The sequence below is a fragment of the Condylura cristata genome, unplaced genomic scaffold (genome assembly GCF_000260355.1).
Source record: "Condylura cristata isolate star-nosed mole 26May11 unplaced genomic scaffold, ConCri1.0 scaffold00007, whole genome shotgun sequence".
NCBI classification, from domain to species: domain Eukaryota; kingdom Metazoa; phylum Chordata; class Mammalia; order Eulipotyphla; family Talpidae; genus Condylura; species Condylura cristata.
In genome coordinates this window covers 22,080,257-22,105,685 of record NW_004567108.1, presented here as the reverse complement: position 1 = coordinate 22,105,685, position 25,429 = coordinate 22,080,257, and the positions used below count along the sequence as shown (strand labels likewise).

At 39.7% G+C, this 25,429-nt stretch overlaps 1 protein-coding gene across 2 annotated transcripts in view; it reads left to right on the top strand.

The window, feature by feature from the left end:
• CAST (calpastatin) overlaps nucleotides 1-25,429 on the top strand; it is a 100,362-nt gene that overhangs the window by 48,964 nt on the left and 25,969 nt on the right. For both annotated transcript variants that reach the window (XM_012721805.1, XM_012721806.1), the window contains exons 4-15: nucleotides 5,498-5,557; nucleotides 9,669-9,710; nucleotides 11,307-11,363; nucleotides 11,715-11,825; nucleotides 12,700-12,783; nucleotides 15,784-15,846; nucleotides 16,991-17,089; nucleotides 19,350-19,430; nucleotides 20,001-20,039; nucleotides 20,617-20,709; nucleotides 21,523-21,612; nucleotides 22,624-22,725. In XM_012721805.1, the coding sequence (XP_012577259.1) occupies nucleotides 5,498-5,557; nucleotides 9,669-9,710; nucleotides 11,307-11,363; nucleotides 11,715-11,825; nucleotides 12,700-12,783; nucleotides 15,784-15,846; nucleotides 16,991-17,089; nucleotides 19,350-19,430; nucleotides 20,001-20,039; nucleotides 20,617-20,709; nucleotides 21,523-21,612; nucleotides 22,624-22,725 (921 nt within the window). The remainder of the gene's footprint in view (nucleotides 1-5,497; nucleotides 5,558-9,668; nucleotides 9,711-11,306; nucleotides 11,364-11,714; nucleotides 11,826-12,699; nucleotides 12,784-15,783; nucleotides 15,847-16,990; nucleotides 17,090-19,349; nucleotides 19,431-20,000; nucleotides 20,040-20,616; nucleotides 20,710-21,522; nucleotides 21,613-22,623; nucleotides 22,726-25,429) is intronic.

Here is a 25,429-nt window from a genome sequence, read left to right as displayed (position 1 = left end):
CGGGGATCGAACTTATGCGGAAGTGGCTTAAGCTTCTTTGTGCTGTGCTTTTAAGCCACTGTGCCACCAGGGAGGGCCTCAAATTGGTGTTTTGCCTTCCTCGGGCAGATGTAGGAATGGAATTTCTGGATATATGGTAGATCTATGAGTTTCAATGTTTTGAGAACCCTCAGTCTGTTTTCCATGGGCTGGACCAGTCCACATTCCCACCAACATTGTACAGGAGTTCACTTTTCTCCAGCCCCTCGTCAGCCCTTACTGTTACTGCCCTACTTGATACGGGCCATTCTCACAGGTGTGAGGTGGTATTTCATTGTGGTTTTAATTTGCTTTTCCCTAAAAATAAGTAGTGATAAACATCTTTTCATAACTCACTACTGGGTAAATGAAAATTGGTCAGGCTTTTGTGCCACTGGCCTTTGTATCTATCCTTTGCGGCCTTGATTATACTAACGCAGGAGATGCTTGGGAGCGTGGGCTCGGAGCAGCACCTGGAGTGTGCTGTGGGCATGCGTAAGTGAGCACACTTGAGCTGAGAGACTGAGCATATAGGGCGGCGTCACAGAGGATAGTGTGCAGCGGGTAATGGCTGTGGGAGAATGTCAGAACACGATTAAAGATTCACCAGAGTAAAGATTCACCAGGGGCTGGGAGGTCTGCCAGCTTCCTGACCCCTTGGCTTCCCTGCCTCCCTGCAACTGGTCGCCTCGCTGCTTTGGTGAAAAGGATTGTTAAAGCCTGAAAAAGCCACTGAGGGACTCCAGGACTCTCCTTTACCCGTCTGTTCAAAGTGATAGAGATCCTGCCCCTGCCTTGCTTGCTGTGCTCACTCATTTTTAAAACAATCCTATGCGGTAAGAGTTGTTATTCTTCCCATTTTATTCATGAGGAGACTGTGACAAAGAAGGTTAGGCAGCTTGCCCCAGTTCAAGTTCAGTGTCAACTGGAATTTCACCAGTCTTGAATCTTAACTCCTTGTCCCTCCACATCACACTCTTAATAGCGAGTTATACTGCCTGATGAAGTGTGCGTGATTCAGAAAGACACTACCCTGGCTAGAGGGGAGTTGTCTGGACCACTGTGAGACGTGATTGAAGCAATTGATTGGGACAAGTAGTGGAGAGTCTAAAGTTCAGACAAGATTCATTGAAGCTTATCTAGAACATCTAATGGGAAACCAATGAGAATGAGTATTTCATCAGTGAGGACAAGGTACACACTTACTTCAGGTAAATGAGTCAGCAGTCATAGAAGGGATTCAGGGTGTAGAGAATGGTGTAGTGATGGAGGTAGCAGAGAAGTAGGCATGGAAACTATTAAACAGCGTTGATGTAATCCAGGTGTGGGAATTATATAATGGACCAAGAGTGTGGGTGTCAAAAGAGATCAAGGGATGGAGTGTTAATGAGTTTTAGAAATAGCACTGCAACTTAATCCAAGTGATTCAGGGCCGGATGTGTTCCCTACGACGTCATTTGACCTGTACAGCAACTCCAAAGGCATTTGATATTACACCCACTTTGCAGATGAGGAAATGGGGCCTCCGTGAATTTAATGTGTATTAGTAAGTGCTGAAGCAGGAATTTGAGCCTGCTGCAGTCTTTCTTGACTTTGTCCTGTCAAGTGAAAAGTATAGTGTCATGATAAAATAGAGCTGCTACTAAGATGTGGAAAGTTGTTCATGTAGTAAATTAAAGTCATGTGGAGAAAGCAGCTTTCTGAAGGAGCAGTAATGTAATAGAAAAAGTGGAGGGTTTGTGACTGAATATTCAAGGACACAGAAAAGAAGAGCAATTGAAAAGAGACTTCCAGAAGGATGCAAGCCAGAGAGATGGGGAAGAACGTGACGCTCCTAGTGTTACATAGCCTTGGAAGAGATGATGGTCAATGACTCAGAGGGAACTAGCAGTGGATTATTGGGTAGAAAAGGAGAGTGTTGTTCATGGTAACCCTCAACAAATAAAGCAGACAGGGTGTGGAGGTGAGTAGTGTGCAGGTGGGAAGAAGTGGGAGTGTCCAGAGAGGGCTGGGGAGAGACAGCGAAACAGTTGTAATGCGCCCACGGCCCACTCTCTGTGATCTAGAAACCTCTGCCAGCTGGGCCAAGGAGTAATCAAGGACAAGCCCAGAGGCTGAGGCCGGTGTGAGGATTCCTGTAAGTCATTTGGCAGTGCCTGGAGAGAAGTAGAAGTTCTTCTGGGAACCCCTGCAAGTGAAGGACTATTAGGTGTTCTGTGCTGAACAACTATATACCAGAGACATTTTACAGGGATGGAGCGGGGAATGGGATCAAAAATGGGGAGCAGGTAGGGGATGTGCACTGAGCTATGGTGATGGCACACGGTTAACTATTGTATTATTTTTAAGAAAGTTATTTTTCTTTGCTCTCATAGTTTACTGCAGTAAAGTTCCAAAATTCTTACTCTAAAAGCAAACAAATTTTAGAACAATTGTGTTGAATAATGCCAGAAAATAAGATGCCATACTGGGTGAGTATAGGATTGTCTTAATCTTCTTCTAGGCTGCCATTACTTTCTTTGGTTAGTGTTGACTTGTTTTCATGCTAGTGGACAGTACAGCAAGATTACCAGAGGTGGGCCTGAAACACTTAGAGCTCACACATTCTTTTGGCCACAGAGAATCCTCTCCATTGCTAGGTTAGTGCACTTCAGCTGTGGCCTAAACCTGCTTGATGTCAATTTATCTCACTGACTTGTGAATTCTTTCAAGGCTGTAATTGAATCTTAGCCCCTCAGCTGTGGATTGTTGTTTTTAAAAATAGAAAGGTTTGATGGGTGAGTGAAAATGATTACATTGAGATACATTTCTCCTGGTCTTTGTTACTCAGACTTATGCTTTAATTCAATGTCATAAAAGACGACTATTGCTCAGAATGCCGAGAGGGTGCATGGGTCACTTGGTAGGGAAAATAGTGTGATAGCTACACTCAATCTGGTTTGCAGCACTAAATCTCATAAAGACAGTGTGATGCTTGAGGACTAATGGCTGTGCACTGAAACTGTCTTTTAAGTTCACAAGCCAGGCTGAGTGTTAGGTGCTATAGCGAAGAGACAATGGTTTAGAAGTTAAGTGGCCTCAGTCCCAGGCCTACACACACAGCTCAGAGGTTCTTCCTAGAAGATTGGCCTCCTTGTCCTTTAATCGCCATGTTGACTGTCACATCTTCAGCATCCCCTGCCCCCATGGCCCCTGAACCCATTCTGGTTATCTAGTCTGGTGTTCTATGGCATCCTGTCATTTTCCTTTATAAAGCTCGCCCCAAATAATTCTAAAGTGATGATAAATGACATTTCTGATGATGCCGTATTTTTCTCAAGGGCAGCACTGTTGATTGGCCTTATTCACCACTGTATCCCTGTTCCCTAATGTCACACCTGGCACAAACTACATTTTGATGCTATCTTATAGCATTTGGTAGGCTATTTGGGGATCCAGAATATAATTATAATTATATAAATTAATGGTCAGAGCATTCCAATGCATTACAGGCTATGTGATTTCAGGAAAGTTTGAATACATGTTTTGAAAATAATGTTAATCTGAAGATGTTCTGCTTAAAAAGTTCTTTCATGTATTGTATTTGATCTTTGGTGATTTTTTGTTTGTTTGTTTTGTTTTGTTTTGTTTTGTTTGATCTAGTGATTTTAATGGGATGATGGAACTTCTGGAGTTTGGAAATTTGTGCAATTAATTCTAATTGTGAAAAGACAGAAGTGCATAAACATGAGCCTGTTAATTCCCACAATTAAAAAAATTATTCTCAAAGACAGTGAATATTCATATATTCTGTTGACTTGGTGGTGGAAAAAAATAGCTTGGTATATATCTTTAATTTCCTTCTCTCAATAGAATAAGAAATACCCACATTCTGCTGTAGTGATTGGGGGCGGGGGAGGGGACAGTGTTCTGGGACTGGGTGTTGCCCAGTGGATGCCTAAAAGTGCTCAGGAAGACTTTGGCTCATGTGATAATGTTTGAAAAAATCATTCTTTTAAACCTTTGGGCTTTCATCTGTGAATTTTGGTAGTTTACTGTAATCAGCATTTACATTAGTGAGATCTATGGAAACCATTTTTATTCCTGGGCCATCGGTTATATGGGTTCATACCATCATTTCGAATGGTAGTGTGTGGGGGTCAGGGAAGAGGGAAGACGGAAGATGGGCTCTTTGTCCCTGGGGCTCCCCTCAGAAGTAGCTCAGAGCTTGGCATCAGGGACAGGGCTCCAGGTGTTGCTGGCAGTACAACAGCTGTTTACTGAAAGACTGTTACTGAAGAGGGCAACTTTGAGCCAGGTGGAATCCCTGGGTTCCGATGCAAATAGTAAGGTTTAAATGAGCCTGGGTTGAACTTTGAAAAGATAGGTCTATTTAGTATTTATCAGGTGTTGTGCACAGGTCTATTTAGTATTTATCAGGTGTTGTGCACATTGGTACTGGAGTAGCACTCAGTGCCAGGCAAACATTGCTCAGATGATTAAATGGCAAGGCTGACCCCTCACCCCTTTGCATCCCTAGGAAAAAAATTCTTCAATAATTTTACTGACCATCACCTGTGCCCCCCAGGGAGGAGCCTGGGTGAGACAGGTGATACAGCAGTATCCTTTCTTCAATCTCGTCTAGAACCTTCTTTCTTACTTGACACTGAAAACATATTGCCAGTCTACTTGAATCTGTTTCTCATCCATCTCTTGTTCCATCTATTGCATATATTATCTTAGAAGTAATGCATTCGTAATTTAACAAGCCCATCCAGTGTGCCAGGCATTTTTCATCCATTACCTCAAATACTTACAAATAGATGATATTGGCCCCATTTTTTTGTACTTAGGAAACTAACAGTCACAGAACAATGAATTGCAGAGGTGTCTTTTGAACCAAATTCTGTCATTTTAAAGTTCATGTTCTGTGGAAAAATAACAAATAATAATTAGTTAAGACTTGTTGTGTACCAGGCAGTAATAAATGTACAAGGCAGTTGTTACCTTATAAGGAAACGTTGATAACAGGGAAGCCAAAAATTAGAAAATTGAAATAATATGCCCATTAATATATTAATATTTGGTAAGCAGCACGCCCCAAATATGACATGGTTGCAAGGTTTTCAGCTACTGGCTGACCCCTACTGTACTTTTGTAAGAGTGATCCTCAAGATGAGGTAAAACCAAGGTAGAGTTAAGACCAAGTATGGTTAAGAGCAGCTGAAGGGCAAAGTAGATTATAGGTTCACTAGAATCAGATCTTTCATTTCTTCACAGAGGTTAACTGAAAATAGGGTGGTTACTTGGAGTGAAGATGAGGCGTGGAAGGGAAAGGTTGGGGTCAGTTGGTAAAGTGATGGCACTAGCACTTGGGTGGTTGGCCGGGGAAGCATGTATCCATACTGGAGTGCCACACTGTGTTTCCACATTATAGACGTTTGAAAGTGAATAGTAAAGCAATACAGTTTGATTTACAAAAGCATTCTCTTTCTTTTAGGTGTCAACTTCCTCTCCTTCAACCAGTAGGTCTTCCAGTATGAATTCCACAGAAACCAAGGTATAAAGCATCATTCAGGGTAACTTGGATGGTAGCCTTGAAGTTGATTGTGCTATAAAGGAAAAGGTAGACTAATTAATTGTTGAGAGAGAAGTGTCACAGGAAACTTAAATTATGAAATAAACATTAGCTTTCTAATTTATGAGGGTATTTGGCAACTCCATTTTCATGTGTGTTCACCCCAAATGTCCTCTGCACATGTAGGCATCTTTTAGAATAGTTAGAAAAATAGAGTGTTTTTGGTCCTGTACCTGATTAATTTTTACTTGTAAAGTAATCCAAGTACAAGTCTGAGGAACTAAATAAGGTAAATAAGTTTAACTTCTTCCTTTAAATTTTTTTTTTTATTATTCCAGCCACTTGAAACTAAATATGTATGAGCAGTTTTCTGACTTTTTTTTTTGAAATCTTGAGTCATGTCAGACACCATCTTTGTTCAGATCTGTTTGGGGCATAATGTAACAATTAGTCTCTGGAATTTCAGAAGGAACAATAAAATGCTCATGGTGGTATTGCCACCTGGAGGAAGCCAAGTTCTGAGGAGTTGGCTGGAGCTGCTTAGTTACTATGTCTCAGGGTCTGTTTCTTAGGGATATATGCTGGGGTGGGAAATGAAAGAGATTTCCAACATATTCTCAATTAACTGAGCCAGGATTCTTCAGTGCCTTTAAGAGCTAAGTTCCTTTTTAAAATCATCAATACACTTTTGTTTTCTGTTGTCCGTATTACTATTCCATAGATAGGATCCTGGGCCTTAATTTAGAACCTGAGCTGCCATTAATTCTATTGAGGGATCCAATGACATCATCGTGAATTTTAAAAGACATTGCAAATATCTTGAAGTATGCTGTCTAAATCTAAGCTCTTATAAATGAGCTTATAGCATTCATTTTCATTTTCATTTGTTTGGTTTTGGTGTTTTGCATTTAATGTCTTCATTATTTTCAAAATACACATTAGCTATGACTGCTATTTATGCCATGTTTAATTTTAAATTTAAAAGTTTTCATCTTTCATCTTCTACTACAGTAGAAGAATATAACAAAATTTTTTCATTAGACTTAGAGTCATAAAAAACAAAAGAAAGGAGCTAGAAAGGGTAGCCAGAAAAATGGCTTTACTTTTTAATGCTATGGTTTGTATTTGACCCATTCATTGCCCAATCCGGATTCAACCCCTTGCCCCAGCTCCAGAACCAATGATTATTTTCAGTGTGCCTTGTTTTCCACAACAAGTGTCAGCAAATCACTAAGCAATAATCATGAGCATCCCTGGCAGTCCTCTGAGACTGGGGAAAGGGGTGAGAAGGAGAGCAAATAGGAGAAAGAGACAAAAATGAGGTGCCCATGAAGAGTATCCCCAGTGCCTGACTCAGGGCCACTGTGACCTCAGTTCCCTTTCCTGGGTAGGTTTCACTCACAGTTCTACTGATAATCTCCTCTTCATTTGCCTTTGGTATTTGGTTGATAACATTTATGGTAGTCTCCTTTTGTAGATTTTTGTGAGCATAAGCATATTCCTCAAATGTTTTGAGCTATTATATTAGAAAAAAGATGTTAACTCAAGTAATCGCTCTACACCATTGTTATCCTGCTCTGTACCTATAAAATGCAGCCATCTAACTCTGAGGAGGGATGATGTGTCTAGGTTCAAGTTGTATTTTTCCTGCTCCTGGCACATTAGAATTAGTCATCACTCTGTTGGGTCTAAATGGAAGATAAAATAATGTCACATAGGGCCCTATAGCGTGGCCAAAGAGCATATGGCCATGGAATCTTGGTTCCACGCAGACAGCAAGTGTTGAAATACCTCACTTTGCTCTAATTCCTTAGCACTATAGAATTAGGTCATTACTACCCTACAGCCAGTGTCCAGCAGATGGTGGTTGGTACTGGACAGAGCACTAGCCATGATTGAGAACACATAACCCCAGCTCCACCACAAGTATCTTCGGGAGCTTGTGGTACTTCAGTTGAGATACCCACCTGTGTATGCTGCCAAGGCTCATGCATGAACTAGGAATGCTGGTTATCATTGTCATTATCCTCATTAAAAAATACCTGTTTTTTAGAAGATTATTTTGAGGTCTAAGTGAGTTGACACATGTAAAGTTTAGAACAGTCCTTGGAACGAAGGGGCAATCAGTAAATATCAGTTTTTATTGTCACATTACTATGTTTAACAGTACTGCTACCACCAAAAATAAGTAAGGGCTTACTGATTAAAATGTACATCTCATAATTACATGCATCTGAGCGTACATTCTTAATTGTATTATAGATTTATTCCACACAAAATCTTGATTGCCAAGTTACAAATCAGAAACTATTAATAGATTCAGACAGCTACAATGCAGGCTGGCCTGTTTTTCTTATTAATCATTTAATAGTGTATTTGCATAAACACAAAGCATGTACAAAAGCCACTAGCGATCCAGTGTAAAAGGATCCAAAATATTTCTTTGAGACATGTATTTAATTATGACCTTCTTTTCTTCCTGAAACAATTGTGTTGACATAACAAGGGTTCCTAAAATAAGGAGTGTGTGTGTGTTCATTAATGAAACATGAACATGATAAATTAAGAGAATATTTGGTGTTGGCCAAATATAATGGAATAAAATATAGGCATTTATGTTGATATTACCATCAGAGAAAAAGAAAAAGTAGAAAAAATTAGGTCTGATTTTTTTAATCTCCTACTTTGAAAAATTCCTAAATTATTTTCAAGTGTTTTTCCTACTTTTTTTGTTAAGAATTCAGGTGTGTACTTGATGAACTATCTTTTTTGAGACCGGTTGTATGTAACCCTTGATTAGGTCAAACTCTATAAAGTGCACCATTAAAGATCCTTAAATCATAACCAGCAGAAGTATTCCTAGAACTTCAAATTTGTTTTCTGTTTTTATTATGCAATAAAAAGCTGTACTCAAGTTGTTTTAAGATTATATTGAAAGAATTTGATGAAACTTGTGACTACTCCTTTGATCAATACTATACATTAGAAACATATGCAGATAAATATTGCCCAAGCAAATTTTACAAAGAGAAAAGAGAGGGATCAGAAATTAATTTTTTTCAGGTATGGTTTGCCCCGCTCCCCAAAGATGGAATACTCTTGTTTTGATAGGCTATTTTTTGCAATCTGGGAATGTGCAAAGATTTTTCCAACAAATTAATGGTAAGCACATCCCAGATTCCCAAAAGTAATGAATCGCATTCCACTTTCAGATAGTGGGGCAAACCTGTAATGAAATTAGCATAGGTTTCCACTGGAAAAAAAAAAATTAAACCCAAAGTCTGAAACATTTGTCTGAGACCTTAGAATTTCAACACCTACAGTTTGTTGGAAATGTATGTGTGGCATAGATATAGTCAATGAGTGAGTGGATTTTGATATAAACACTTAATTGTTTATATGTGTTACCTATTTGACTTTCGGGATCAAATAAATCACACTTGGGGCTGTGCTCTTGTATTAGGCCATTCCAGTGAGCAAAAAGATGGAAAGAATGCATTCGCCTCACAAGAAAAGGCACAAAACACAGGTGATGTGGTTATTGCAACAAAGGATATATCTACGTACTAATGGTCACTTTAGCTGCTTGGCATGTTCTAATCCAGTTCACATTCCTGTAGTGCTCATCACAGCCCTTCTCGTAGGCTGTAATCCATCTCTCATTCTGGCACTAAAAATACATTTCATTGCTTCTTCCATTCTCCACTCTATCACCATCCTATTATTTTACACTGTCAGCAGAAACACATGGTGAGTATGTCACTTATGAAGGGATATATCATGCTAGTGACTTGGAGGTCAAGTGTTTTTATTTTTTTTGCTTGTGTATTAGTGATAATGTTTGTAGTAATAAACCTGTACATGGCAAGGAGAAAGATATAAATTGCCATCCAGTTAGTATGAACAGAATATTAGTGTACATAAATGTTTATATCTAATGAGTTATAACTCCAAGATAAAATTAACTTTTGTGAAGTTTATAATTACATCAAAATAATCTTTTAAGCTTCTTAGTTGAAGAAAATATGATAAGCTTTGTAAATCATGTCTGTTCTACTGTCTTTCCTTCCTTCCTTTCTGCTTCTGAATTTAGGGTGTGAAATCAGAACCTGAAAAGAAGTCACAGCCAACTAAGGTAAGTGACTTAAATCAACTAAGTAACCAGCAAGTTACTTGGATTCTTGGCAATATACTGAATACCCATTTCCACCATTAGTGCTATTGAACAGTCAAAGGATTTTTGTAGCTAATTTAATTAATTTTCTACATGATTACATAGAATATATGTAAATTCATATATTTATTAAAGTATATGTTCACGTAAATAATTATATATTAAATTCATATATTGTTAAACTAATGCATAATATTTGTAAGTAACAGTATCTCTTAGAAGGCATTTTATACAAGGTTAGATTCTTGTTATAAGTAAAATAATTGATTAAAAAAACAGGAATAAAAGATGAAAGATAAAGGATAATAAGTAAAATTGAACATCGAAGGCTGTGTCTGTGGAACCCACACCTAAATGACTTAGAGAAGCATTCTTCCTAAGTCTCAGCTGGGTTTATCTTCACCTCTTCTCCTGGCTGGAGGAACTAGTTACCAGTCGCTGTGGAGACAGCTCCAACTTTCTCTGAATTCCAGGCTGTCTAGACTGTCCGGCAGTCTGTGCCTACCTGGGGGTGAAGGCCAAGGTACCTGCAGGAAGGCAGAGGTTTCTCCTCAATAAGGTGCTGCACTTTTCTTTAGCAAATATTCAGATAAGGCTGCAAGGTTTCCTATGGGAAAGCACAGAAATAATTTGGGCAGGGGCACTTTAAGTGAAGAAGAGGGTGAGGCCAATTGGGTGAAAGGTGAGGCTAATGAGATTTGGGGAGGCCTCTTGTGGCCCTTGAAAATGGCAGTTCTGCAGTCCACTCTAGAAGAAAAATTCAGAGAGATGGCCAAAGTCTTCTATCGCATATTTAAATGTTTTATTTTATCCACCAATCTGAAGTCAGTTTCTGGCAATACCTGTATTACTATTTAGAAAAAAAGGTTAAATGTAAATCATTTAGTTGAAGAAGTTGAAGAAACTATTGTGTTCATCTGCTAATAGGAGATTTAAAAAATTCACTTCTACAATAGGATTCCTTACCAATAAACTCTGGCTACAGTGATCACAACTCTTTAGGTGGACCTGCGTTTACAAATGATCTGTATGAATTGTGAGCACACACAATGATTTAGAGATATATACATGTGTGGTATTTCCAGATAAAATACCAAAAAAAATTTTTAAGATTATTTATGCATACAGAAATGGGGAACAGGTCAGAGGTGCAGGGGCAGTGAGAAGATTCACCAGAAATAGAGTGGGGAGCACAACAGGCCGACTGATGAAGTACACTGCTGAGGGGAGCAGCGGGCAGGTCAGGAGAGGTCTGCCGCGCCATGTGGATCACCTCTGGACCCGGGGATCGAACTCATGCTGAAGTGGCTTCAGCTTCTTAGTGCTATGTTTTAACCCACTGCGCCACCAGCGAGGGCCCACAAAAATTTTTTTTTTATAATTGTCCTTATCAGACTCTTGGGTAAGAATGCTGTTATCCAGATGTGCATGCCCACTCAGGTGGGCCTTTCCCAAGGGAGGCAGATGGATTAATCAGGATTTGTTTCTTAATCCACTTTGGAAATATGAAAACAATGGACTCCAGGTAATTGAGATTTTGTCTGTTGATTTTGACAGCCATCTGTGGTTCCCGAGAAAAAAACCCAAGAAATAAAGCCAAAAGAACACACAGAGGTAAATGGTAGGGACCTGGTATCATAACATGCAGTTTGTGTGTCTGACTGTCTGTCTGTTTATCTCTGTGGAGTAAAATTCTGAATTGATCATGCAAGAACTAAGTTTCACCAGCAATGGTTATTGTTTTTCTGGCAAAAAGTGGTGCCACCATGTGGCAGTATCAGGACATGCCGAAAAAATATTAACATTATTTCAAATGTATATAAAGTGATTCTATCACATTTATATCACACTGATTTAATTTCAAATAATTTGAAATTATATAAAGCATAAGTGCAATTTCTACCCTATAAAAGTATCGGTATTTGCCATCTTATTAACAGTGTATTGTACTGTGTCTGTTCCCAGCCAAAAAGCCATTCCAAGGGTGGGTCAGATACAGGAAGCAAACATGCTCATAGTGAAAAAGTGTCTAAATCAAGTGAGCAGCCTACATTAGAGAAAGCAACAAAACCAAAGGTAAGTATAGCAGATTGATGTTAAGAGATACAGGTCCCCTCCATTTGTGAGTGTGGATACACAGACTCGGCTGTGTCTACCTTGTTATTGTAGGTCTCTTGTTTTACTGGCTACGTAAATAGCCTCGTGGAAACATGGGCCTGTTGATGTCCTGTGAAGGGTGTCAGGTGGTCACAGGGACATTCCATCCAGTCCTCCCCACTGTCCAGCAGTTCCCAGTTGTGACTGAAAGGTAGCAGGCTCTGGTGTCGCAGAGAGGACACTTCAAACTGAAGCTGCTTCCCGGGCCCTCTCCTCCTGGCTGATCACGTGACCCTGCATGATATGCTCTGTGTGTGGAAATCTTAAACAATTTCTAGAGTCTTGAAGAGGTGACCTCTTGGAACCCAAACTGAGAAACAGATTCCATGTCTAGAGCAAATGGGGGTCAATGATTAGAATATTAAGTACTAGGCCTGCTGAACAATACAGTTTATATCTGGGATATAAATGCAACCCCTGAAATGCAGCACAGCTGTTTTTGTACAAATCTACATTGCTTGACTTATGGTATTATTTAAATGATTTTTAATTAGCTACCAACAATTAAAGCCAGAAAAATTCACATAACAACCTGGCTTCTCTTTGCCCTGGATATATGTGCCTGTTGACTGTGGCCCCTACCTGACCCCACCTTCTTGTGTTACCTGCAGGGACTCTAAGCTCTTAGGTCTAGCTTTGAGTCTGGTGGACATGGCACCCTGTGCAATGGGAGTAGCTGACCATTCCACTCCAAGGTGCCCACAGGGTAAACTACTTCAGTACGCATGCCTGATTTTTCAAAATTCTCTTCCAAAGATACTTAGTCCTGTTCATCTTTTGCCCTCATTCTTAGATGAAGTCACAGGACAAGCTTTCTCCTGATAAAGAGAGCATTGTTGCTGGAGTAGCTGCAGCCTCTGACAAAGCAGCTGACAAGGTGAGCACACGTCAGCAGACGCAGGGTGTCTGTAGGCCTGATGCTGACCAGATGGCCCTCTGAGAACTGAGTGCTATGGCTCCTGTCTTTCTGTCCTGCTCTCAATAACTGTTCAGCATTCTGGTGCTCCCACAGTAACTCACCACTTGGTAAAACTGAGTACTGCTCATCTGTGAAATTTTGTAGAGGAGCGTGCATCTAAAGGGTTTAGAGTGAACAGGATGCTAAAACTGGTTAACAAATTCAGTGAATAGTTTTTGGGCCCATACTGTGTATAAAGACTGGTGTTAGTACCAAGAAACTTAGAGCTAGCCTTCAAGATGTATAGGTTTGAAAGCAAGCAAATTAGTGCCCTGGGCCTTTGAATAAGCTTTACTGTCTGCTCATTAGTAGGGATAGTCGGTCATGACAACTGCAGGAAATCGATCCAGGAGTTTTCAGAGGATACAGCACAAACCATCTCAGGAAAGAGTCTACCTCATAGGATGACTGTACAGCACATCTCAAACATTCCTCTTAGATTTTGAAAATAAAAGGGCACGTTATTTTTATTGAAACTGGATACAGATATCCAGTGAGGTAATGGCAACATTTACATAAACTATCGGGTAAAAATACCCAGCCCAACTTAAATACTTTTCTTACAGGACACCACTTATATCTAATCTTGAGACATCCTTACACCCCACCACTCTCATGTTGATGAGATAGTCTGTAGAGAAGAGAAATGGCTTGAAAAATGAAGAGATTTCAGTCAGAGAATTAGATTTGTTAGAGTGGATTTTAAAACGTCACTGAAATGTGAAATTTTGTATGTGATATAAGTTAGCCAGGGTTATCAGGAAGACTAAACAGTAAAATTGGGAGAGGCTTATGGTATCTGTGTGCCCTGACTTGTGCTGGATTTGTGGCAAGTCATTTCACTTTCCTTTGCTTCTGATACACCTTCCCTAAAATGAGGTGATCAGATCCGCATTTATTTTAGCATGCACCCTGTTCAAAGCTTTGCTGTCCAATTCAGGGCACTGTGCTGCAGGCTGAGGAGTGAGGAAGAGACAGTTCAAGGGAGGTTAAGAAAGGCTCTCACAAGGAGATCTATGGTGAGGAACAGGGATTTTGGTCTGACTGGGGCGAATCCATAAAAAATTTGACTTAGGTGTGGAAGCTAGATTTGTGGAAGAAAACACATCAAGTTGGAAAAACCACAGAGGTATCATGGATACCAAAAACCACAAGTGTGGGCAAAGCTAAGGGAAGGAGACTGAATGCTAAGGCCAAAAGTGTGGGCTGGGGTGTGCCACAGTATGCTAAGGTGAGTTGATACAGGGTAATGATTCCATTGTGGCAGATAAGCATTGAAAATTATCGATGGGTGAGGGAGGTGCAGGTGCGAGTGGGTGGGATGAAATGGAATACAGACAGGAAAGTGGAATGTTGTTCAGGGACAATTTGAGTCACCTTGCTGAGTCCCGGTTTAGCCTAAATTGGAGCTGGGGAAGACCCAGAGAGTCAGGGATAACATCAGAGGTGTTGCAGAGCTAACATCATCAGGTTGCAGGGGATGATTGGCTGCAGTGACAAAGGTGAATTACAATCTCAGATAACCTGGCTTTTGTTTCTCAGTCTGAGGGAACTAGGTGGGTAACCCAAAGTTGAGGCCAGTGAGTTCCCCAGGCAAGTTCTTGCAGGTGCAGGAATGGATGCCTCCTCCCCTGCAAGTCCTTAGCTCGTTACTGCTGACTTGTGAACATATGTCAGAAGAGAAATTGGTTGTGGAGGAAGAGTGATGTCTCATTTGGGAGATGCTGAATTTTAGTATTTGAGGTGAAGCAAGAAAGAATTATAACAAGATGTTTGCAGTGCCGTTTAGAGTACAGCAGGATAGGAAAAGGGAGGGTATAGTGATGGTGATCACACATCGAAGGTTGTGATTGAATCATAGAAATGGATTCTGTTGCCCAGATTCAGGCTCAAACCCTGGTAGCTCCCACAGTACTTTTAGCATAAAAATTGAGGCCATCATTCTTTAGCACTTATTTATATTTCCTGTACTTACATGGTGCTCAATTTGCCCAGATCCGGGCTTTCCCACTCAGATGGGTTACTTTATCTGATCTTGGCAACTCCTTGAGCAGATAAGGTCACTACCCCTTCTCACACATAGGACAGCCACAGAGGATGATGAGACCTGGGAGTCCTGCCTGCCGGCTGGCGAAGCCTAAGCTGTGATAGCTGTGCAAGCAGCCTAGAGTATGATTTTGCATAGAACCACTCACAGGGCAAGCGATGGCAGAGAACACAAACACCAGAGTCACGCTTGGTCATGGCTGCTTCTAGAGTGAGGTCAAGAGAGAGGTGTGCTCACCAGCGCTAAACTTCAGAGAAGATTCTGGCTGGGTAAAGGCATGAAAATTACAGATTGGAAAGTTATTGGTGATATTTGACAGAGCAACTGAAGCAGTGGTGGAGAGGAAACACATGTTAGAGACCACCAAGAGATGCCAAAGCACATGATATGGAAGAGGGCAAATGTGGAGAAATGGCCACTCAGAATTTAAGGACGTGGCAAACTTGGCTGAGGGACCTTGGAGGAGATAACCAAGAGTAGTGAAGAAAGAATTGGGTACTTCTGGGTTATAAACTTGGTTCTGCTCTTTCTGCGTGACCTGAAGAAAGGTAATGTGACTTTGCTGAGCCTTGCTTTCCATGTCACTAAGGAAATTAATATTGGGTTGTTGGGAAAAGTCACAATGTCTTTTTTTTTTTTTTTTCAAGCAAAAATGTGTGATGACTTTTCTGACAGCCCAGTTTTTTGGGTTTTGTTTTTTGTTTTTTGTTTTTCTTTTGCTGTGCTGAAGATACAACATAGAGAGTATAGTGTCTGCCACAAAATAGATGTTCACTGTATAGTCAGTGATATTGATATTAATTAAAATGTTATGGTAATGAATTTTATAAAGATATGTGAGGAGTTTTTATTTCTTTCTAATCCTCCACCAGAAAAAAGAAAGTAAACTGTTAGCTGCATCAGTTGAATCCAAACCCGATCAACCATCTGGAAAGGTATGAAGATGGCAGTGCACTTCTGCTTAAGATATGTTCGCATGGTCTGCATGCTTATCAGGATCTAATCTCCTGAGGGCAAACAGTGTGAGGTGGGGGATGTAAAGAGCTTTTTAATGAATCACGGTTTCAGTATGAGTTGATTGAGTTGCAGCATTTAAGGTTGTAACCCCTTTTCTGGAAACTCTAGGTACAGTTCATGGAATTTACAGTCCATTTCTGCTGCCAGGATGCCTCCTTTAACCAGCTGTGTCACTAAAGAATGTCAGGCATGTCTTCATTTTGAAATTTGCAGTTGAATCAACCTAATGCTAACAAGCCCCAAATTATATTACCGGATTGAGTAAATTCCTAAAATTGTGATGTTGTGGGGGGGAATGTGGTCATAGCAAAAAAAAAAAAAAAAAAAAGGCAAAGGGTCTTCCCCCAAATCATTTTCCCCTTTAAATTTAGGCTATTCTTCGCCTACAATCATTGTTCACATCAAAAATAGGCACTATTTCATTCATTCCACTGATTTAAACCCATAGTGACAGCATTGCATGTCCCACAGTGACACTGTCTTCCGTGTGAGTCTAGTACCCAGCAGGTGATTTCTGTATGGTAAACATTCTTGGGAAAGAAAGTGAACAAAAAATACAAATGGCTGAAAGAACACAAGGCAACTTGTTTTTTTCACCAAATCCTGTTTAGAAGAAGGTGCAGATTTTGTTAGTGTCCTTTGTACATACAACTCCAGGAAACTCTTTTATAAACAACTGACACCAAACATTTCTCCTGTGTATAGCAATGTGATCACAATTCTTAGCACTTTGCATAGTTAATTGTAACTATATTGGACAGCTTTAATGAGCTGTACTTTTGTTCATATACTTAATGTCATTAGACTTATTAAAATTGAAGTTTTTATATGGTAGTTTTTTCTTTCCTACCTAGAAAATATGTACACTTGGACCTTACATGATAAGGTTTATCAAAGACCAGACTATTTTGATATTTAAAGAACTGTTTGTGTTTGGTATCTTTCTACATAGAATAATTGTTTGTGGTTTAAAAAAAAAAAACATGGCGAAATGTCTACAGAAGTGAAATATGTATAACAAGCAATATTTATTATTTAATATCTGCTGTCTTTTCTTTCCAGTCAGGCATGGATGCTGCTTTGGATGACTTAATAGACACATTAGGGGAACCTGAAGAAGTGGAACAAGATAATACAGCATACACTGGACCTGAAATTTCAGTATGTGATTTTGGCATCTGTGAAGATTTGTACTTAGTGGGTAGGGAACAAATATGGTCACAGTCATGATACAAAGATCCCTGGTGTTTTGTCAATTAAAGGAAACTGGGTGATGTCAGGATCAGTAGCAGATCCTGGAAATAAGTGCTGGGATGGAAATTTATTTACTGGCAGCTACAGTGTTACATTTATTCAGCAGATATTTACTGTGTGGTTTATGCTGAGATGGACTGGGATCACAGGCTTATCTTTCCTCAGATTAATGCCAATGGACTTGAACTCATTTTTATCTTGTATACATTTTACATCAGCCTTCCATTTTGTACAATGTATACTTTCTCCTCTCAGGTGTAGTCCATAAAATTCCCACCAATTCACCTGTGCACTATCAGTGTAGTCCCTTGTGCTCTTCCCTCCCCTATTTTGATCCCTCTCCCACCCACTCCCCTGTAAAATGTCACTGATTTATAGCTGCCTGTTAATTTTTTTTAATTTATTGTAATTATTTTTTTCCTGATCCCTTATTTGCTTCTCTTAACATTCCTTCTATATGTAAAACCATTTTATTTTGTTTTCTTTCTGGCTATTTCACTGAGCATAATCCCTTCCAGTGCCTTCCATGTTACCGCTTATGCATGAATTTATCATTTTTTATTGCTAAGTAATATTCCATTGTGTATACATACCACATCTTCTTGATCCAATAGTCTATTTTTTGGTGTTTGGGTCATTTCTATCTTACCTATTGAAAACATGCTATGAGATAGACTTGGACTCATTTTGCTTTCCAGATTTTTCCCATGCTGTGATTTGAACTTATTTTTAGATATTTATCACCCTCACTTCAACATTCACCCTCACTTCCTTTCCTAAACAAAGAACATCATACATTCCTTGGTATTAAAATAAGACAGACATGCCAGAGTGGAAAACATTTGCAACAGACTTGATAAAGGATTTTTGCTTGTGAAGATTTTTAATTTGTGAGGAATTTATGAAAAATTTAGAAAAGTCAGCCAAAAGCAATCCAGAAGAAAATTTTTTTTAAAAAATGGCTAATAAAGGAAAAACCTCCTTAGCAAATAGAACAGTGGTATTATAAAGTGAAGAGGTAGTACTTTCTAGTTATCAGATTGGCAAAATACCAAAGTTTGGCAGTTTGCCTAGAACTGGTGGGTATGAAGATGTCCACACCCATCAAGCAACAAATTTCCATTCAGAGAGTCCAAGGAGGAACCTGGGTTCCAGAACTTGTAATAACAGGTGAAAAGATGGGAAATGAGCTTGTTCAACAGCAGAGGGGATAATGTAGTGGAATACCTTAGAATACTTTAGAACGGTTATTCATGAATCAACATGGATGCTACAAACACATAATTTTAAATAAAATTGATATTCCTCAGTGATGCATAGATTACAATATTTCCACAACATTTGAAAATAGGAAATAATGGTGTATATTTGTGGATACCTTCTGTGGAATGTTTTTGAAGTATTCTTAGTTTTAAGTGGATAGATATGGTGCAGGTCAAGATGGTGACTACTTCTGGGTCACAGGAAGAAGAATGGTATGGAAGAATACTCAATAGACTCACTGAGTTTTTTACTTACAGTTTACATAAAAGTAACTATAGATCTGATAAACAGATGTTAGCTTATATAGAAATTTATTGTTGGGCCTCCCTGGTGACTCAGCAGGTTAAAGCATAGGATTAAGAAGCTAAAGCCACTTCAGCATGCGTTTGATTCCTGGCCAGGGAGGTGACCCACATGGCACGGCAGACCTCTCCTGACCTGCCCGCTGCTCCCCTCAGCAGTGCACTTTGTCAATCTGCCTGTTCTACTCCCCACTCTGTCTCTTGTGCCTCTTCTCACTGCCTCTGCACCTCTGGCCTATACCTCAGTTCTGTATTCACAAATAAATAAATCTTAAAAAAAAATTACTAGCTCCACTTTGTAAGTATTGAAAACATTTAATATTTAAAAACATTTTTAAATATACTTTAACAGAGGGACCAAATTTAATAACATAGTGGTAGGAATATTTTCTGTAAATTTTATGGAATAAAATTGGGCAATATGGACAAGTATTAGTATTACTTTCATATTTCAGAGATCTTGTAAAGTATTAGCTTCTTAATGTTATTTCATCTCATTATTTCCTTAAATTAATAATGGGATACTTCTGGTTTCAGCATATTTATATAACATTCTCAGCTAATTCATTGTATCATCTCTTATATGTGTGATTTTGTTCCAGGATCCAATGACTTCTACTTACATAGAGGAATTGGGTAAAAGAGAAGTCACAATTCCTCCAAAGTACAGAGAACTTTTGGCAGTAAGTTAAATAAACATTTTTGGTTTCCTTTTGGTATGTAATTTTTACTACATCAATATAATCACCATTTTTTCAATGTAGGAGAGTCAATGGTGCATACTTTGTATTACTTTTGACACTCATGCTTCCATAACAAATGATGACAGACTAGATGATTTAAACAGCAGAAATACATTATCTAAATTCTGAAAGGGCTGGAATACTGGAATCAAACTAAGATAAATGTTGGTTCCTTCTGAGGGCTGTGAGGGAAGGATCTGTTGTGGCCTCCCTGGTTTATGTATGAAAACCTTCTGTGTGTACACACCTTCATCTTCATCGAGCTCTGTGGATCTCTGGGTAGTATTTCTCCTTTTTATATTCAATCACTCTGTGCCTTCATTTTATCTTAATTGCTCCTTTAAAAGCCCCACCTTTAAATATAGTCATATCTGTGGTACTAGTGGTTAGGACTTCAACAGTGTTTTGAGAGGACACATTTCAACCATCACACTTATGAACAACAATTTTTTTTTAATTGTAAAGATTAATTTTTCCTTCTCAATATCATCAAATTATTGTTTGTTTCAGAAAAAAGAAGGGATTACAGAGCCTCCTCCAGACTCTTTGGTGAGTTTACATAAATATCTGCCAAATTAACTGTTTTTATATCTCTGGTTGGGAGGGGGAGGAGGGCTATGCTGTATCTTGGGATAATGACCAAACTGGTCTCTAAATCAAGTGAAGTTCATTTGGTCACAGAAATCATTGTTTCAGCATCAGTGGTTTCATATTTTTTTAAGGGGAAAAAAGCATTAGGATAAAATAAATTTTAATAAAATAGAATAGGGATGTCGTTACTGGTACATTTAGAAGAGGGTAGGGAATTAGCATTTATTGAGCACCTGTTCCCTTATATCTGAGTTATTTCACTAAAATATCTCAGTCAACATGGAATAACAGACGTACTTTTATTTTCTTTTAAATTTTGGTGATTAATTGCTTGCTCTCCCCCAAAGCCTTACTTTGTCTTCTCTTCCCTGCCCACAGTGAAGGTGGCAGTTAACATTACCTACATATGCTTATATGTATATGTATCTAATGTGCATCTAGTCAACCAAAAAGTACACTTAACTTGCTGGGTTCATAATCTGTTGTTGCACATGAGTGATGCCCTCTGTCACTCATCCCGGTGCTATTTCTCTAGAAACCCATGGGACCTGACGACGCCATAGACTCCTTGTCATCCGACTTTACCTGCAGTTCTCCAACTGCCGGTGCGGAGCAGGCTGAGAAAGAGGTATTGTTTGCACTGTAATTACAGAACACTTGTTAAAAACCACCTCCAAAAAAGGAACTCTCCTGCATTGCTGGTGGGAATGCAAACTAGTACAACCACTATGGAAAACTGTTTGGAGGTTCCTCAAACTGCTAAACATGGAGCTTCCCTATGACCCAGCAATCCCACTCCTAGGTATCTACCCAAAAGACACAAAAACACTGATTGAAAAAGATACTTGTACCCCCATGTTTATTGCTGCTTTATTTACAATTGGAAAAACATGGAAGCAGCCCAAATGCCCAAAAGTAGATGACTGGATTAGAAAGATGTGGTACATATATACAATGGAATATTACTCAGCAACCAAAAAAGAGAAACACATGTCTTTTGCAGCAACTTGGATGGAGCTGGAAAAGATCATGCTTAGTGAGATAAGCCAGAAAGAGAAGGAAAAATACTGGATGGTTTCACTCATAGCAGGAGTATAATGGACCAGGCGAGAAAATAACAAAAATAATGAACAGCCATATACCAGAGACATTCTGTGCGAGTGGAGTGGGGAATGGGATCAAAAATGGGGGGGGGGGCGAGAAGGTAGGGAAATGCACGAGACTATGGTGGTGGCACAGGGGTGATTTGGTGATGGGAAACCCGTGGGGATTACAATCGAGATGTAAAAAAAAAAAAAAAAATGTGCAAAATGATGTAAAAATAAACTTTGTAATAAAAAAAAAAACCACCTCCAACTTTAGAACCACAACTTTTTGTTCTAATGACTGCAGTTACATTTCCTTCCTCTCTAAATTTAATCATTTGTATCTTGTGTTGCAGAAATCTACAGGAGAAGTCTTAAAAGCCCAGTCAGTCAGTGTCATCAGAAGTGCCGCTCCACCCCATGAGAAGAAAAGAAAGGTGGAGAAGGTATCCATGCTTTCTTCTTTGAAAATAACTAAGCCATCCTGATAGCAGAGGCTCTCCTGAGCCTGATCTAGCCAATCTGGAGAATCCAGTTAGTACCTTTTCCAGGTCTGGGGATAGTGAATCCTCTCAACCTTCTACTGGTCACCTCCAGGCTTTCTCTGTTTCTTCAAATACTTGCCACTGATCTCAGCATAGACTTCTTGGTTGTAAAATGATATCATAATACACAAAAGGAAGAGCCCCAGAGAAATTGTACTGTAGGAATAAAATCTTCCACTTGATTTCCTTAAGGAGCCTGGACCCTGTGACTCACTTAGTGGGGTGTTGTTATAGCTCTGTCCACCTCTTTGACCCACAGTCCATTCTCAATTCCCGGAACCCTGGTCCTCCAGCCTTGGGCTGGATAAAAAGCACATCCCGTCTGCAGACGATCAAGATAATGATGCAGTGAGCAATTTCTGTTGGCACTGCTCTGCCTCTCCCCTCCTGGAGCACACAGTTTATTTTTATCTGGCCGGCTGTGGGAGTGCTGAGCCACCACACCCCTGAGAGTGGGAGTCCTGCAGTCACCAGCCATTGTGCCTCCAGACAAGAGCCACTTCAGCGTTCCCTGTTTCCTGGCTTAGCTGACTCGTGAAGGACAGGGCTGTCAGAAGTCACATTTTTGGAAAAAGACAGTCTTAATCAGAAGTTTCTATCTTGCAACTTTTATTTTGCTAAGAGTACTTTATAAAGTTACAGTTAAACTTCTAGTCTATTAAGTAAGGGGGGAAGTGTACCTCTGGAAACACTGGTCCTGTGGAAACGTTTCTCCACATTCACTTACTGGTAAGTTTTTTTTTTTCATTCTCTTGCTAGATTTCTAGTAGAAATATCTTCCTAAAGTGTTCTTTCCCAGTCCATGGTGCATTGTCTATATTTGAAGGTTTTATTTCATGAAGAAGTAGGTAGATGATGTTCAGGCTGATGAGATATTGTTCTTTATTGCATAGAATTTTTCCTTTTCCCCAGAATGCGATGAGCGACCAGGCGCTGGAGGCTCTGTCGGCATCCCTGGGCAGCCGCAAGTCGGAACCCGAGCTGGACCTCAGCTCCATTAAGGAAGTCGATGAGGTACTGCCCTGGGAGTTCACGTGCAGAGCTTGTTAGGTTGCAGGTTCTGAAACTAAATGCATTGTGCTTGTTTAGAGCTCTGCAGTTTTTATTATATTGGAGATTGAAAATGGAAGATTCTTCATTCTGCTTTACTTTATTATTCTGGTTAAATTAAAGTTATTGCCGAGGAGTTAGCACCCAAAAAGGATATTTAAGTGTTTGTCTCTGAAAACATCTAGAATTTTAATATTTAAACACAAATCCCCTTTGCCAACACTTAAATGACACCTGACTAAACAAGATAAGAGAAGGGAGTGGCCTCATGAGAAATAGGTTTGTTTGCTCCCCTGAAAATTGGAAATTTGTGTTTTTTGAAGAGTAGTGGATGGGTCTCTTTATAAGGTAAAACAGGTGGAGAGTTGCCTTTTTATACCTTTGGGGAAAAATAGAGAAAATTTGTCTCAAATGAGAATAAAATCCAGCAGCAACTGCTTAACCGAAACTTCTGCAGCTTTTGAGCGTGACGCTGGGAAGTGTTTAATCCTGCCCACTCCAAGATCTTAGCAGGCACTCTGAGCCAAACCACGCCTGTATGTGGTGTAGGAGGGTTTTAATATTAAATCAAAATTTTTGTAGTAGTTTTCATCTCAGACCTCTGGGGGGAAAGAAGAAGGAGAGGAGAGAGTTACAGGGGTGGGAAGTATGTGTCGTACATTCTCAAAAAGACAATGTAGTGGGGCCCATGGAAGAGCAGTCTGGGGACACCAGGATCACACCATCCTATTAGCTTGAAGGAGAGGAGCCAGCAGGTGACACTGTCACAATGCTCCTGCCTGCGCTGTCACTTCCTGTTCTGAGTCACTGGGGAAGGTGAGTCTCCCTGGCTCCAGCAGCTCTCCCTGAGTCTGGGACTGCTCTGGTCCAAAATGGGCCAGTTTCTATCTTCTACTTTCTTTGAGGGCTCACCGAGCATGGTGTGGCATGACAAGCTTTGTGAAGGTGAACACAAGGGAGCAGGAGAAGCAGTCCTTGTCTTCCATGACCAAGTAATGTATTGGGAGGAAAGGAGACTGATTAAAACACCATGCAAAGTGCACGTTGCTCAGAGCAGCCTGTGAGAAGCTGTTTCTTGGGGAAGGCGTGGTCTGAAAGAACTCTAGAGAGAATCCAGAGACCACACTGGAGTGTGGTGTCCCACAGAGGACTGCTGGTGGGGAGCCAACTGCATTTTGGCTTCAGCTTTTTATAGATCCTGAGGGTGTTTTAATAAGACAATATTCTGAAGGGGGAAGCAATCTAAATCCAGGGGGCATAAAAGGTTTTTTATATATTTTTTATATATACTTATAAATCTATATATTTTTATATAAAAACATATATTAAATATAAGTAGATGTAAAAATAAGTGACATAAAGTTATAAAGCAGTTAGTAACTAGCTCTGGGATCAGAGAAATGTATTAAAGTTTCCTCTAGAAAACCTTGGCATGGGAGAGAACTCATAAATTTTGAATAAAACTCTTCTTTCTACTCACACTTCTTCATGTATGAAGTGTGTCTCCTAAGAAACTACTTCAGTCCTGTAGAGTCTTAAACTGAATGTATAGTGTCCAGTGGCCATTTTGTCACCCTCTGGAAAGTCTGATGATGTGAGTAGGCTCATAAAGGTTGAGATGCCGTAGAGGCCACTGCCCCTCTGGCACATTCCACACCAGAGAGCTCTCTGAGGAAGTCTTCACAGAAGAGGCACGCCCCACTTATTTTCCTAATGCAGTGCAATGTAAAATAGTCTCTATTGATTATAAGTTCTTGTAAATTTCCCCCATTTTCATGTTTATCTATTAGTGCTATGCTATTTCAATTCAGCTGATAATTTATTTACAATGTCTACTGTATGCAGATCACATTGCAGGCATGTAAAGAATATAAATATCCAGGAGGAAGAGGGGGGGATCTGGCTTTGCACATAGCTCTCATGTGGTAGAGAGGACAGTCTTATCTGACAGGGGCCCTACCCTTTTAGGAAGGCCATTTGGTAAATGGAAGCCCCATAAATCTCTGTACTGGAGGTTATCACTAAACCTCCATTCTGCATGGGCTGCAGTAGAATGGAACAGGGAATATTTTTAAAGAACTTTCTTAACAAGAGCTATTATTTTATAGAACAATAAAGCTTAATTCCAAAGCTGAGAAGAATTGCCTGACTTACTAGAAAGGCTCAGCAAATCTATTTAAAATTAATCAGTGAACTAACTAGTTCTCCACTGAAGGACTACAATTTTAGGCTGAGACACAGAGAGGGAGCAGGAGTATGAGCTGGGAAGTTTTCTCCCAACCCCACATTGTGCTCAGGAGTGCCTTGGTTTGTGATTTAAGTCTTTGCATGATATAAGTACAAATTATTACAAAACAAGGAACTTTGCATTACTCACAGGTAGTTTAAAATGCAAATATTATGTCTTAGAAGCCAGTGATCGACTACAGAACTATATACACAGAAGAGCTTTTAGTTGGAAATGGTTTAGTATTCCAGTAACACACTGGTTTCTTGAAGGGTGTCCTATTTTTTATTGACATGACCTTGGTTTATAACATTATATCAGTTTTAGGTGTACAGTACAATTTGACATCCATCTCTCTCTATAGAAAACGTGCCATCAAAAGTCTAGTTTCCATTCTCCATCATACAAATGATCCCCGTGACCCAATTTACCCTCCCCCTT